Source organism: Erinaceus europaeus, chromosome 1 (genome assembly GCF_950295315.1).
Source record: "Erinaceus europaeus chromosome 1, mEriEur2.1, whole genome shotgun sequence".
In the NCBI taxonomy this organism is placed as follows: domain Eukaryota; kingdom Metazoa; phylum Chordata; class Mammalia; order Eulipotyphla; family Erinaceidae; genus Erinaceus; species Erinaceus europaeus.
This window is the reverse complement of record NC_080162.1, coordinates 152,455,772-152,468,008: the sequence shown is the minus strand read 5'-3', so window position 1 is coordinate 152,468,008 and position 12,237 is coordinate 152,455,772. Positions and strand designations below refer to the sequence as shown.

The following is a 12,237-nucleotide window of genomic DNA, read 5'->3' as shown; positions in this document are numbered from 1 at the left end:
GCTGAGTGATTTGTAGACACCAATCATGGGGAAAATAAGAAATTGTACCCATGTGTCAACAACTGTATTATAACCTATTAAACCCCCAAGACAATGACAAATATATATGTATATTATTAATAGTTTGGTAAGCTAATATTGTCTATGACTAATGTTTATGGTCTTTTCATTTCTATTTTTCATGATTTATAGTTAGCAAAAGTAAATGAAGTTTTACTTTTCTGGCTTTCAAGTACTTCCTATTAGATTCTTAGATGCAAATGGAAGAACTATTCTAAATTACAGACAGTAAAATGTATACTCTAGCTAAACCACAGCAAGATGTAATTTTTTTATTTTTTATTTATTTGATAGAGACAGAGAGAAATGAAGAGGGGAGAAGGAGAGAGAGAGAGAAAGAGACTGAGAGACACCACTTGTGAAGCTTTCCACCTGCCCTGGAGACCAAGGGCTTGAACCTGGGTCCATGAGCAATGTAGTGTGTGCACTCAAACCAGGTCCACCACCGCCTGGCCCCTAAGATAGTATTTTTGACATAAAGCTCAAGAAAAAAAGTAAGCCCTCTCAGAAAAATAAATTTAATTGGATAGAGGAGATAGCATAATGGTTATGCAGATAGACTATCATGCTGGAGGCTTCAATGTTATAGGTTCAATCCCCAACACAACCATAAATCAGAGCTGAGCAGTACGGGGGTGGGGGGGGAATATATATATTCAAATTTAATTCTAAAGATTATCTTAATTCTAAAGTTTCTCAAAACTGTTTTTTAAGGTAGCTTAATTCTGGATGTTTTCTTGTGAAATGGCTCTATTTAGAAATGAATGAAATTTTTTCAGTTTGCTTTACTTTATTTATAAAAAGGAAATACTGACAAAACCATAGGATAAGAGGGGTGCAACTCCACACAATTCCCACCACCAAAATTCCATTGTGTCCAAGCTCTCCTATTCTTTAACCCTCTGGGAGTATGGACCCAAGGTCATTGTGGGATGCAGAAGGTGGAAGGTCTGGCTTCGTAATTGCTTCCCCGCTGAACATGGATGTTGACAGGCTGATCCATACTCCCAACCTGTCTCTCTCTTTCCCTAGTAGGGAAGGGCTCTGGGGGAGCAGAGCTCCAGGACACATTGTTGGGGTTGTCTGTCCAGGGAAGTCTGGTTGGCATCATGCTAGCTAGCATCTGGAACCTGGTGGCTGAAAAGAGAGTTAACATATAAAGCCAAACAAGTTGTTGACTAATCATGAACCTAAAGGCTGGAGTAGTGCAGATGAAGAGTTGGGGGGGGTCTCCATTTTGTAGATAGCTAGTAGGCATATTTTAGTTATATTCCAAAGGGCCTGTGGCTATGCTAGTTTGTTGTTTTTTTTTCCCCTGAGCCTGAAATCTGATATGCAGGTGGATCCAAGTTATTGTCTGAGGAGATGATGTCATGACTGGGAAAAGGAACAGAAAGCTGGATCAGAGAAGAGAGTAGCTCCCAAATATGGGAAAGGTGTACAAATATTGTTGACTGTAAACACCATCGATTTGATGTGATCTGGTTCAGTTTGCTTTTTAAAAGGTTGAGGATTTATGTTAATTTGAGACTGTGGTGATTTTTCTCTTCTGTATGGTCCAGTCATCAACATGATTAATTGTGGAAGTGGATATTGGATCAAAATTAAGTATTCCCTAGGGTTTTGTGTGTTGGGGGGGAGTCTCCAAAAAGATCCCACTTTGTGTCTAATATTATTGAAATCCTCTGACTGGCACTTAGAGTCTGGTTGAAAAGGGAGACAGAAATATAGAGTCATGAGCACAGAAGCAACTGAAGGTCTTTCCCCAGATCTGTGAACTTTCACAGATCACATTTTGTTGTTAATCAGATACTAGGCAGCTCTGTCCTTGCCTGAAGGGCCAAAGGCAATGTGCCCACCCTACACCTATGATGCTTCTCATCCCATTAAGCAGTGAAATCACCAGGTCTCTGCCTTGACAGCAACAAGTGGTCAGACTAGCTCCAAGACTGATCCTGGAACAGGCTGCAGGCCCCAGAGTAATCCAAAGAAGAGGGTCATGTGAATGTTTGCTGAGGAACAGGTAACTGCTAACTTTGTGTCTCTGAGACTGGATTAGAGACTTTCCTTCTGCCTACATATCACCACTATTTTCCTCACAGGCATCTCTGTCCTGAAGCACAGCACCGAAGCAAAATGCTTAATGAAGCATACAACAGGGAAGGGCTGTGCACTTGATTTTGGAAGAGGGGTTGGGGTGGGAAGAGAGAAGAGTCAGGTTACAAGTTAGCAGATGCTCACAAAAGCAGTTGAAAGCTTGAGCTGGTGACAGCAAGTTAGGGGACCCAAGCTTGCCAGGTGTGTATGACTGTTCACGTACAATGCATCCAGCTTTACTCAAATCTTTAAGTCGTGGATAGATCTAGTGGGCTCTGGGTCGCAGGGAACCAAGTTTGTTCAGTTCTTTAGACAGGGTCCTTCCACTGAAGTTCCAAGGGTGGCCAACCCCAGCAGGTGCTCACCGCTATCTTCCCAGGTATGGCTGCCCCTTCTAGGTCAAGGCACTAGCTTGCTCCGTGCTAGAGGAATCCGAGAGGTCCCCTGTTGTCTCCCCCTCCTGGAGAGAAGAAGGCCAGGCACCAAAGCAGGCTCTGAAAGGTTTCCAACTCATCTCCCCAACTTGAGCTAGCAGCTGTCGGTTCTCCAAAAGCCTCTTGGGCTTCCAACTTCAACTTCTAAAATAAATGCACCGTGTCAGAAAGCGGAGGGGAAGACGGGGGTGGGGGGAGTGGGGAGAATCATCTAACAAAGGGAGAAGGGAAATAATAAAGAGAATGACCCCATTCTCCAGGAAAAAAAGTAATGAGGGGAAGCGAAAGAGTGTGAACTTACTCGGAAATGCAAACCGAGTTCCACTGCTCACCCTGGGCGCATACAAATGACCGAAAAGACAAATCAGCCAACGCGCTCCGCGGGTTTCCCAGAAAAGGCCTCATGAATGAGAATAGGTTGCTAGGTTTCCTCCCTCCCTCCCCACAATCGCTTCCCACAAGACTTTCACCGCCAAAAGAAAACATGCCAGGCCTGGTGAGTGCAGAGCTGGGGAACCAAGCCAAACCCACGAGGCCGCCCAAAGCAGCAGCCGCCTTCAGGACCCTGGAGAGCAGCCGCCACGCCCATGGGACCCGCCGCCCCCACTACCACCACCCCACACACAAACCCAGATCTCCCCCTTCCAGAGCCTGAACAACCTGTCACTTCCATTCGTTGCTTCCCGCCTCCACTTTTTCCTGGCAGCCACCACTCTTGTTTTTCACAAACACATTAAATTGTCTTTTTGTTTTGCTTGAAGGGGGGCTGTTTGGACTGGTAGGTTCCGGTTTGTAACTCTACTAAATGTTAGTGGAGCAAGAAGTCCTGAGAGCTTCTCAAAAAATTAGAACCTGAACAAGGCAGGTGACCTTAAAAAGCCATTGAGGGAGCCAGGTGGCGCCAGCACTTGGATAAGCACGCACATTACAGTGTACAAGGATCCAGGTTCAAGCCTCTAGTCCCCACCTGCAGGGGGGAATCTTCACAAGTGGTGAAGCAGGGCTGCAGGTGTCCCTCTGTCTCTCTCCCTCTCTATCTTCCCCTCTCAATTTCTCTCTGCCTCTGTGCAATAATAAATAAATAAAACACTAAAAAATTAAAAATAAATAAATAAAAAGCCATTGAGTTGAATACCTTAAGCTCCCTCCTCCCCCTCCCACCACCACCACCCCCCCTTTTTTTTAAACTAGAGCACTTCTCTGCTCTGACTTAACGGTTGGTGCTGGAGATTGGGACCTTAGACCTTCAGGAATCAGTCTTTTTGCATAACCATTATGTGGTCTGCCCTGCCCACCCTTACTTTAGACACGTAAATAAACTAAAAAAAATAAAGCGTTTCTTCTCTCACCTTCACCTTTATTTTCACTTTGCCAAGGTTGTTGGTTAAATTTGTCTCACATCTGAGTCCAGGGGTGGCAAACAGCTACTATGTCATGTACTCGGACAAAGGTTTGAGCCTGGCCCCCACTGCACTGAAAGAAGCTTTGGTACTGTGGTGTCTCTCTCTCTTCTCTGTCTCTATCTAAAAAGAAAAAGAGAAAAGAAAAAAATAAAGACTGAGTCCAGAGCCCTGGTTCTGACTCCTAAATGAGTACTTCCCTCCACTTCCCATGAAAATAATAATACATTTGCTCCCTTCACTTCCCATGAAAATAATAATAAATTTGCAACCTTCACTTGGCTGCTTAGATACCTTAATCAGTTGTAAAGGCCTACATTCTAGAGACGTCCATAAATATATGGAGCAGGGAAGAGGGTCTGTAGAGTAGATACTTAGGGGACTCCACCCAGACCAATCCAGTACAACCAAAGTCAAACTGTTGGATTCTTTCCCTCCTTTCACCCCCAGCTCTTCCCTAGACATCTATCTATCACATCCATGGAACCTAGCAACCAAGTCCAACTTCTATGAGGGGATGGTAAGATTCAAGGAGGGAGAGAAGGTCAAGACATTACAAAAGTGAACCGGGAGAGAGCACAACCAGTAAAGCATCCAAACTACCAAGCCCTCCCATCCTCACCTGTGGGGCTAAGCTTCATGAATGGTGAAGCAATGCTATGGCTATCTTTCTCTCCCCTTCTCTCCTCTCTGTCTCTATCACAATAAAAATAAATAAATAAATAATTTTTAAAGGTGAACTGAGAACTATACATCCAAATGCTAAAGAACTAAGAGAAAGCTCAATTCCTTTCTAAGCCTACGGGGGCTCCCATTTACATGCACACAAATCCCCTGGGGATGTTAACTTTTGGATTCCGATGCAGTAGGTTAGAAATGGGTAGAAAAATGGGAGAAAGTAAACGAAGGCCTTTGGTTTTTTCCTCTCATTCACCTCTTGTCTCCTGCACCCTCGAAGCAATACCTACCAAAGCTCAGTAAGTGGCACGAAGTGCACTTGTTCTTCAGTCTGGAGCTGGGCCCTCCAGTAACCGGTTCTAGTTGTCTCTCGTTCTCTCTTTCTGTCCCCACAGCCCCCAGCCTCGCCTGCTGCTCTGCAGCTGCTCGTCTTCCTGTTCAGCGCGCTCTCCGGGCTCGCGCGTTTCTTCTCTCACCTTCCCCGCCGACCCCTTCGGGGGGCTCCCCAGCGGCACCCGGACTTCGCCCTCCAGCACCCCGCCCTGCCGGCGGCCGGGCTTTTTCGCGGGTCCCAACCACGACCAGGCCGCCTGTTGCTCCTACTCGGGGCAACTATGACCCTGCCTAGACCATCGCCAGGGGTGGTGGGGCAGCCCACAAAAGAGGACGCCAGCGCGAAGCAGAGCTCTCCCAGGCCGGTGAGTACCGGAGTCCCTACCCTGCCTCCCGGGGGGGGGGGGGGGTCAGCACCCCAAGCTCGCAGGTGACTCAGCGCCCGGGGGGGGTCTCTCCAGACAGCCCCCTACCCCACCTACCCGGGGATCCTCGAAGCTACTTTTCCCAGGGTCGTTTCCTTTCCAGGGTCAAGGGCAGCAGACGGGAGGGGTCCTGCCTCTCTTCGCGGCACTTTCTCAGACTTCCCTCCTCCGCGCCCCGCTGCAGGCCTCCTGCACTCGCGACCCCTCTCCGCCTCTCTCTCCCGCTCCTCTGCCCTCTCGGCTCCTGCAGACTCCAGAGTCGGGGGAGGAAATGACGTGATGCTATTTATTTATTTATTTGTTTATTTATTTAATTAATTTTGTCAGGTCACCTCCTGGCTTTATAGTTCAGCCCCACGAGCTCATAGACGTGAACCCCGCGGCCAAGGCTCTTGAGGGGATCCGGGGCGCTTGCCGCCTGCAGAGCTGGGCTGCGGAGTCCCTCCTGCCACTCTCCCGATCCCCTTCTTTGCCCTCCTCCCCTGCACTCCACCCCCAGGATCCGGAGTCACTCTGGGGGCGGGAAGAGGTGGAGGGGAGGGCGCCCCCCGAGGGTCTCCGCTGCAGAGGGAGTGGAGAGCGCGCCGCCCTCCACGCTCCTCCCACCTCCAGCCAGGCAGGTCAGCCCCAGGCCCAGGCAGCTCCGAGGTTGGGTGGCGTCTGGACTCGGGAGGTGCACCTCCCTTCCAGGGGCGAAGTGGGGCGGGGGGCTGCCCTTTAATGGCGGGCAAGTCCTTGGCGTGACTCTGCGGGGCTGAGCGGCACACACCTCCCTCCCCTCAGTCTCCGTGGGTCTCTCTCTCCCGCCCCTCCGCCCCCTTCTTCATTCATAAAGTCCAAGCTCCCAGTCCGGGCGCAGCAGCCCGGGTTGGCCGGGGTGGGGGTGGGTGGGCTCCAGGGGGTGCGCCAGGGCGGGAGTCCCGGCCCTCCGGAGACCCCTGCAGTGCCCCCACCGCCTCCACAGGGAGGCGAGACCTTTGAAGCCTGGGAGGGTGAGGAGTGAGGGGGCGGGGAGAAGCCCAGCCGTGGGGCGGGCAGGGAGGGGGCGCTGGCCGGAGGAACGCAGAGCCCAGCGGGCGGCGGCGCGCGTAGTAAGCCCAGCACTTGGCTTTGTAATAAAAATAAGGCGCACGCGGGGCGCATGCGCGCGGCGGGCGGCGGCGAGGCGGCCACAGCTTCTACACGGACTCGCCCCGCGGACGGTGCAATCGTGAGTACCCCGTTTTCCCTCGGAAAGCTCCCTCCTGGAAGTGGCAGGGACCCTGCGGGGTGCGCACTCCGGGCAATACCTGGCCTGCCTCCCTTGTGGTGGCAGCGGTGGCAGGAGGGGGTACGTGTGGGTCGCCCCATCCTCGGGTCCTGCACTGTCCGCTAATCAGTGAGTACTAGGGGGAGTACTAGGCAGGAGGGGGGTTTATAGGGGATGTGTATAGGGAGTGTCTGTATCGTAAGGGGGCATCCAACCCCCAGGATCAAATTCTGCCGGGTCCTCCGGGGCGTCTGAACATCCAGCCTCGGTGGCCTGGGGTGGTCAGCGACCGGGTGATGACTGCGGTAGCCTGGCCCCCTGAAGCCTGGGACCTACTTGTATGGACACCCCAAGTCCATTTGGGAAACTCTAGAAGGGTGGCAGCGTCTGCATTCTCTGTGTGGATGGGGAGCAGAACCGGGAAGGGACCGGGCAGTTTGAGTGCAGGTAGGCGGGAAATGGGGAGATGCACCCTAAATAGCAGAATCTCCCTTTAGGAGAAGGACACTCAGACTGCATCCCCACTCCCACCCCCGCCGCCGCCCCCGAGAAGTAGGTTGGGGCACCCGCCGCTGGGCGCTCACCCCGACCCGGGCTGTACTCGCGTTCTCGGGAGGCGAAAGCGCTGAGTCCCAGCCCCTGCCCGCGCAGGGTCGGTGAAGATGCGGGCGCCGTGGGTGAATGGCGGGGGGGGGGGCTTTCCCTGAACGCATCCAGGCGATGGACTCTCCCACACTCCTCGAGCGGCGCGGAGGAAGTTGGAACGAGTCTGGGCGGCGAGGCTGCGGAGGCAGAGAGCAGGGCGTGGGCGGGGGAGGCACCCCAGGAGAGGCGGCGCGCCCGCACTGGGGTGAGATTTGGGGGTGGGGGGGTGGAAATCAGTCAGGATAGCGACACCCGCCCCCAGCCATCTGTGGGGGATGCTAGAGGAGGGGGTGTCTAGGAAGAGGTGGCACGCGGGCGGGGGTGTTGGTGTGCCCCACTGTTCCCCAGCTTCTGGGAGAGTGGGTGGGAGGAGGTGGGGATGAGGAAGCCGGCCCACGCCGCCACGGGGCCTGGGTGAGGAAAAGGCCTGGGAAGGAGAAGTGGGTTGCAAACCTCCGGACTCGCCAGCATCCCAGGAAGTCCAGGCGTGGGGGAAGAGTACCCCCCCGCAGCGGTGGGCGGGACACCAGAGAGTGCGAGCGGCCCAGCGAGAGCGGTGCGCCCACAGGCGCCACCCCCCGGGACTGGGCGGAAGAGGGAAAGTGACTGCAGGTGTCTGTAGGGAGGAGGCACAAGCTCCGGAGAAAGCTCGTTCCTTACTTCCTTAGAGGCCCAGTTCTTTGTCCACCCTTCTGTCCCGACCTCATCTATCTAGTTTCTCTTCTGGTCCCAAGTGCAGCACGGAGCTGACTCCTATTACCAACTGGCTTGAAGAAAGTCACAGGGCCCTGAGCCTCCACTTTGCCTCCCCAGTGTAAGGGACTGGAGGACGACTCTTGTACCAATCCCCAGTTTCCCTCCTGGGTCAGCCCCCCCTGCTCGGGGACCTAGGCTGCAGGTCCCCTGCCCCTGCAGGGGACCCCTGACTTGGCTTTGCTCTACTGCCAGTGGTTCCAGATTATGGAACTGGCTAAAACAAGGGTCCGAATTCACTAAAAGGTCTGAATTTCTCCCCAGATTTGTCAGGGACATTTATTTATGTATTTATTTATTTATTTTTAAGTGTCTTATTTATTAATTGATAGAGAGGGAGAGGGAGACCAGAACACTGCTCGGCTCTGGATTATGGTGGTGCAGGGGATTGAACCTGGGACTTCAGAGCCTCAGGCATGAAAGTCTTTTGCGTAGCCATTATGATAGCTCCCCAACCCATTTTTAAAAAAATACATTTTACGTTTTTTTCATGAGATAGAGGAGATAAAGAACTCTGGCATACGTGGTGCTGCGGATGAAACTTGGGAAGTACTTGGAAGTCCAAAGCTCTGCCACGACCCTACCTCCCAGGTCACTGTCCAGGACATTTGTAATGAAGTGACAAATATATATATATATGTTCCATAGTCTGTCCTTCTACTGAACCTGACCCTGTTTATCTTCTGTAAAAACTGAGTTGCATCTGTTGTTTATCACCTACCCATAATTCATGAAAGGCAGTATAGCCAAATGGCTAGAGATCTGTTATACTATATCTACCTAGATTCAAATCCCAGCCTAGCTTTTATGACCTTAGGTAAATTATTTAATCTGACTCCTGGTACACTGGTTTTATCATCTGTAATATGAGCTTAATAAATAAATAAATAAATAAACAAACAAAGACAGGGCCAAGCGGTGACACACTGGTTGAGTACACACATTCCAGTGCACACGATCAGGGCTTATGTCCTCACTCCCCACACGCTGGGGAGAAGCTTTACATGTGGTGAAGCAGGTTTGCAGGTCTCAGTCTGTCTCTCTACCTGTCTCCCTCTCCCTCTGTGTTCTATCTAGTAAAAAATAAAAAAGGAACAAAAAGGTAAAATTGGCCACTGAGTACAGTGGATTTGTAGTGCCCGCACCAAGTCCCAGCAAAAACCCTGGTGACAATAAAACATTAAAAATAAACAGAAAATAAAATAAAGCCTCTACTACATAGGGTAGCTTTCAGTAAATTAATACAGTAGAACTCTAGAACATAACAAACAAAAGGTGTTTTTCCTATTATTAACATGACATTTGTGTTGCTGGGAGATGGCACAGTGGATTAAGTGTTGAACTCTCAAGCATGAAGTACTGAGTTTGTTCCCCTGCACTGAATTTGTCACGGTTATACTCTGGTTCTCTTGCTCTCTCTCTCTCTCTTATTAACAAATTAATCTTTTTTTTAAAAAAAAAAGTGGGGGGTGGGAGTCAGCATAATAGTTAAACAGATTTTCATTCCTGAGACTCCTGAGGTCCTAGGTTCAATCCCCAACACCACCGTAAGTCAGAGTTGAGCAGTGATTTTTGTCTTTCTATCTGTATCTCTCTCCCTCTCATTAAAGTAAAAATAAGCGAAGTATTTAAAAAGTTTTTTTGAGGGGGGAGGGGGCCAGGGACGGGTGATAGCGCACAGGGTTAAGCACACATGGTGTAAAGCACAAGGACCAGCTTTAGGACTCCAGTTCGAGGCCCGGCTCCCCACCTGCAAGGCGGTCACTTCAGAGGCAGTGAAGCAGATCTGTGTTCTTTTCCACGGGTTAAGTTGTTTTCGCCGGGCTGGCTTCACGGGCGGGTAACAGACGACCAGGGACTCATGGTTGAGCTGTAGGCAGTATCTCTTTATTCATGCAGGACGCAGCACTATCTAAGCCGAGCTGAGTTAAACTCAAAGTACAGTACAACTCACAATGCTGTCTTTATATATACTTGCCAAGTAGGGTGGAAACAGGATGTGACATAGAGAGGGTGGAGAGAAAAGTGACTGGTGAAAATCAGGGTGTGACAAAGAAGGGATCAGGGTGTGACAAGGAGGGGGGGTGGAGCAGGCGAGAATCCTATCACTGAACCACCAATGCCCTGGAGGGAGGGTGGAACTTGTTAACAGTGGTTTTGTAAATAGAATAGTGTTAAGCAGGGGGGATTTAAACCAAATGAAACAGAAGGGGTCTCATGCATACCAACAGATCTGCAGGTGTCTATCTTTCTCTCCCCCTCTGTCTTCCCCTCTTCTCTCGATTTCTCTCTGTCCTATCCAACAGCGATAGTAATAACAACTACAAGGGCAACAAAAGGGGAAAAAATGGCCTCCAGGAGCAGTGGATTCATAGTGCGAGCACTGAGCCCCAGCAATAACCCTGGAGACAAAAAATAAAATAAAACTTAAAAAAAAATTTAAAAGAAAGTGACCCAAGAGACGTGGTGCAGTGAGTAGAGAGTCTTGATCTGTAAGCATGAGGTCATGAGTTCTAACTCTGGCCTGGCATGAGCAGGAATGATGCTCTGCTTCTCTCTCTCTCTCTCTCTCTCTCTGTCTTTCTTTCTCTCTCATTAATAGATAAAAGTTAAAAATTATTTTTTAAAATGCTAAATTTAGTGTGCCAGGTGGTGGCACACTCATTACAAAGTACAAAGACACTGGTTAGAGCCCTTGGTCCCCCCATTTTGGGGGGCAGCTTCACAAGTGGTAAAGCAGTGCTTCAGGTGTCTCCTTTTCCCTCCTTCTCTGTCTCCCCCTTCTTGCTCAACTTCTGTCTCTACCCAATAAGTAAAAGAAAGCATAAGTAAGTAAAATATTTTAAAACATAGTAAATTTGCTAAGTAGACTCGTGAATATTTTTTTAAAAATCTGAAATTGCATATATATTTGATATGACATAGGGAGATGCATAATGAAATTTGAAAATTAGAAAAATAATCAATGTTTTCTATGTTGATATCTAAATTTAAACATGATTCATTTCACATATACATATACATGGGTTACTTGTTTATAGTGCAGTTGTTGACATGTGGGTACAGTTTCTCATCTCCCTGTGCATCATGCAGCAGGACCTCAAGGTTCCCTCCACCCTATCCTTCTGCTCCTTTCCTAGAGTCATTTGCTTTAGTGAATTTTAAGTTCCACCTATAAGTGAGAAAAGTCAGTATTTGTCCTTCTCTTTATGACTTATTTCACTTAACATGATGACTTCAAATTCTATTGAAGATGAGGCAAAGGAGATGAGTTTATTGTTTTTAACAGCTGAGTAGTATTCCATTGTGTGTATATACCACATTTTTTAAACCACTATAATTGGATATCTGGGTTGCTTCCGAGTTTTTGGCTATTACAAGTATTGTAATATTGGTATAGCTAGATCTCTTCTGGTGTTTCTTCCCTCCCCTTAGGTAAATTCCCAGGAGAGAAATAGCTGGGTTATATGGTAGATCCATTTCTAGTGTTCTGAGAAATCACCAGACTGTTTTCTACAGGTGTTGTTGGAGCAATGTACATCCCCACCAGCAGTGCAGAAATGTCCCTTTCCCCACATCCACTCCAATGTTTCTTAAACATGATTCATTTCAACAACACTTGGACTCTTACTTCAAATAATTATGTAATATTTACATACAAGTTTCAAACAAACCAAAAGATTTCACTTTGTAAAAATATACATTAGCTCAGAGTTCTGGAAGTAGCACAGTGGACAAAAGGTTGTACTCTAAAGGTTAAGATTCCAAGTTCAACCATGGCATCTCATGTACCAGAATAATGTTCTCTCACTCTCTCTTTCCCGTTATACCATTAACAAACAAATCCTTTTGTGTGTGTGTGTGTCACTGGGTTTATCGATGGGACTTGATGGCATTATGAATCTACCACTCCCGGCAGCCATTTTTTCCCTTTAAAAGAAAATATTTCTTCTTTCTATTTTACTTGATAGGACAAAGGGAAGTAGGGCAAGAGAAACACGCCTACAGACCTGCATTACCCTTCATAAAGTGCCCCCATTGCAAGTGGGGAACAGGGGCTTGAACTTGGGTCCTTTTTAAAAATAGTTTTTAAATATTTATTTATTTATTCCCTTTTGTTAGCCTTGTTGTTTTATGGTTGTAGTTATTATTGATGCCATTGT

At 48.7% G+C, this 12,237-nt stretch overlaps 1 protein-coding gene and 1 long non-coding RNA gene across 5 annotated transcripts in view; one reads left to right on the top strand and one right to left on the bottom strand.

Moving 5' to 3' along the window:
• Positions 1-1,021: 1,021 nt before the first annotated feature.
• On the bottom strand, positions 1,022-5,678 carry LOC132540462 (uncharacterized). 2 transcript variants are annotated; one of them, XR_009551653.1, is made up of 2 exons: positions 5,485-5,678; positions 1,022-2,735 (listed from the first exon to the last, which is right to left on the bottom strand). It is a non-coding gene; the product is annotated as an uncharacterized LOC132540462 (long non-coding RNA). The 2 variants fall into 2 exon arrangements; XR_009551657.1 differs by lacking the exon at positions 5,485-5,678 and adding an exon at positions 4,960-5,473.
• Positions 5,679-6,437: 759 nt separating this feature from the next.
• RGS20 (regulator of G protein signaling 20) overlaps positions 6,438-12,237 on the top strand; it is a 92,805-nt gene continuing 87,005 nt past the window's right edge. Inside the window, exon 1 of one of the 3 annotated variants that reach the window (XM_060198349.1) lies at positions 6,438-6,637. Coding sequence is in view for 1 of the 3 variants with exons in the window: in XM_060198332.1 (XP_060054315.1) it covers positions 6,569-6,637 (69 nt within the window). In the remaining 2 variants the exon portion in view is untranslated. Of the gene's footprint in view, positions 6,638-6,737; positions 6,758-12,237 lie in introns of those variants that run through there. The other 2 variants (XM_060198332.1, XM_060198341.1) reach the window with 2 other exon arrangements.